Below are 2,686 nucleotides of genomic sequence, written 5' to 3' on the forward strand. Positions count from 1 at the left end.
GGCTGCGGGTGACGATGACGGCGCTGGTGATGGCGAAGGGGTCGCTGGGGAGCCCCCCCAGGGTCCAGCTGCGCACGGCGCCGGGGGGCGCCAGGAAGGCGGCCAGCGAGAACTGGGGGGCGCAGGGCAGGCCCTGCCCCCGCACCTGCGGGCCCCGGCGTCCGGGGGGTCGCGGCAGCCCAGGAACAGGGGCCCGGGCGTCCGGGACGGGGGGGGGGCAGGGGTCCCCGTGCAGCCCCCACCCTGGGCACTCAGGGGTCCGGGGCTCCCCGTGCCCCCTTCCCTACTCCGAGAGTCCCCTTGTCCCTTCTGCCCCTCCCCAGGGGCCCAGGCGTCCGGGGAGCCCCCTCCCCTCCCCCGCAAGGGCCCAGGCGTCCGGGCCTCCCTCCCACCCAGAGCCCAGGGGTCCAGATCCCTCCCCCCGCAGGGGCCCAGGCGTCCGGGTCCCCCCTCTCTTCAATGTGGGGCCCAGGCGTCCGGGTCCCCCCCAACCCCCCAACGTGGGTCCCAGGTGTGCGGGTCCCTCCCCAACCCCGTGGGCCCCGGTGTCCGGGTCCCCCCCAAACCCCCAACGTGGCTCCCAGGTGTGTGGGTCCCCCCCCAACCCCGTGGGCCCCGGCGTCTGGGTCCCCCTCAAACCCCCAACATGGGTCCCAGGTGTGTGGGTCCCCCCCCAATCCCGTGGGCCCCGGTGTCCGGGTCCCCCTCAAACCCCCAACGTGGGTCGCAGGTGTGCGGGTCCCCCCCGCCACCCGTGGGCCCCGGCGTCCGGGCACCTCGGGCTCCCAGGCGCGGCCGAGCAGCTCGTGGCGCTCGGGGGCGGCGAAGGGGCCCAGGTAGGCGAGGCCGGCGGCCGCCAGCACACTGTCCCCGGCCACCGTGGCCAGCGCCTCGTCCAGGCCCTGCGGCCACCGCGCGTCACCGCGGCCCCCGCCGGCCCCGGCGCCCCCGTGTCCCCGTGTCCCCATGTCCCTCTGTCCCCATGTCCCTGTGTCCCGACTGTCCCCATTGTCCCCGTGTCCCCACCGCCACCTGTCCCCATGTCCCCATGTCCCCACTGTCCCCACTGCCCCCATGTCCCTATCACCACCTGTCCCCGTGTCCCCATGTCCCCACTGTCCGTGTATCCCCGTGTCCCGACTGTCCCCATGTCCCCACTGTCCCCGTGTCCCTATCACCACCCGTCCCCATATCCCCGTGTCCCCATGTCCCCACTGTCCCCGTGTCCCTATCACCACCCATCCCCATGTCCCCGTGTCCCCACCGCCCCCATGTCCCCACCGCCACCACGGCTGCTGCTGCCACCTCCAACGGCCACGGCTGCGTCCCCAGGGTCACCAGCACCCCCGGGGACGGTGGCGCCGCGTCCCTCTGCCACCTGCCTCGTGTCCCCAAGCTCTGCCAGAGCCCTAGCCCCCCGTGACCCCACTGTGTCCCACAGTGTCCCCATGGTGTCCCCTTTGGGCTCCATGTTCCCTCAGGGCAGCCGCCCCATGTTTGCCACCCCCTCTGGGTAAAACTGCCCCCCTAGGGGCGGCATTTAGCCCCTCCAGGGGCAGTTTTACCCCTCCCAGGGGTACTTCCCGCCCCAGGGGGTAGATTTGTGCCCCCAGGGTATACGACCCCCGGGGAGGTTGTTCTGGCCTCCTAGGGGAGCCCAGTGATTTCCACCAGGGGCATTTCCCCCACCCCAGGGGGTATTTTCACCCCCCTAGGGGTATTTTCACCTTCCCAGGGGGGATTTCACCCCCCAGGGGTATTTTTCCTCCCTCTGGGGGTATTTTTACCCCTTTAGAGGGTATTTCCCCCCCACATACGTGTATTTTCACACCCTCTAGGCGTATTTTCACCCCTCTAGGGGTATTTGCCTCCCCCAGGGGTATTTTCCTCCCACTGGGGGTATTTTTACCCCTTTGGGGGTATCTCTCCCACACACGTGTATTTTCACGCCCCCTAGGCATATTTTCACCCCTCTAGGGGCATTTTTCCCCCTTTAGGGGGTATTTTCCCTCCCTGCGGGGGTATTTTCCTCCCTTTAGGAGGCATTTTCCCCCCTTTAGAGGGTATTTTCCCCCCTTGGGGGCCATTTCCCCCTTTAGGTGGTATTTCCCCCCTTTAGGAGGCACTTCCCCCTTTGGGGGGTATTTCCCCCCCTTTGTGTGGTATTTTCCCCCCTTTAGGAGGTATCTCCCCTCCCTTTGGGGGGTATTTTCCCCCCTTTGGGGGTATTCTCCCCCGTTTGGGGGTATTCCCCCCCGTTCGGGGGGTATTTGCCCCGCACACACCTGCACGGCGCGCTGCCAGCGCGTGCGCTCGCCCGCCAGCCCCTGGCCCAGGCGCGCGGCGCGCTGCAGCCGGGCCTCGGTGTCGCGCGCGCGGCGGCCCAGCTCCTCCTGCTGCGCCTGCTTCTCGCGGTACGCGGCCTGCAGCCGCGCCAGCCGCTCCGACACCTGCGGGGACACGAGGGGACACGTGGGGACACGGGGGGACATGTGGGGACACGGGGGGACACGGGGGGACATGTGGGGACACGGGGGGACACGGGGGGACACGGGGGGACAGGGCGGCCCAGCTCCTCCTGCTGCGCCTGCTTCTCGCGGTACGCGGCCTGCAGCCGCGCCAGCCGCTCCGACACCTGCGGGGACACATGGGGACACGGGGGGACATGTGGGGACACGGGGGGACA

The 2,686-nt window shown here is 69.8% G+C and overlaps 1 protein-coding gene across 1 annotated transcript in view; it reads right to left on the reverse strand.

Annotated features, from left to right (window-relative positions):
* LOC112955483 (dynein heavy chain 2, axonemal-like) overlaps positions 1–2,686 on the reverse strand; it is a gene marked incomplete at its 3' end in the record, with an annotated part of 69,295 nt that overhangs the window by 8,698 nt on the left and 57,911 nt on the right. Inside the window, exons 49-52 of the mRNA XM_026048805.1 lie at positions 2,588–2,635; positions 2,286–2,450; positions 777–902; positions 4–112 (exon numbers count right to left, since the gene is read on the reverse strand). Of these exons, the coding sequence (XP_025904590.1) occupies positions 4–112; positions 777–902; positions 2,286–2,450; positions 2,588–2,635 (448 nt within the window). The remainder of the gene's footprint in view (positions 1–3; positions 113–776; positions 903–2,285; positions 2,451–2,587; positions 2,636–2,686) is intronic.

The sequence above is a fragment of the Nothoprocta perdicaria genome, unplaced genomic scaffold (genome assembly GCF_003342845.1).
Source record: "Nothoprocta perdicaria isolate Ctin4 unplaced genomic scaffold, notPer1 scaffold_570, whole genome shotgun sequence".
Lineage (NCBI taxonomy): Eukaryota > Metazoa > Chordata > Aves > Tinamiformes > Tinamidae > Nothoprocta > Nothoprocta perdicaria.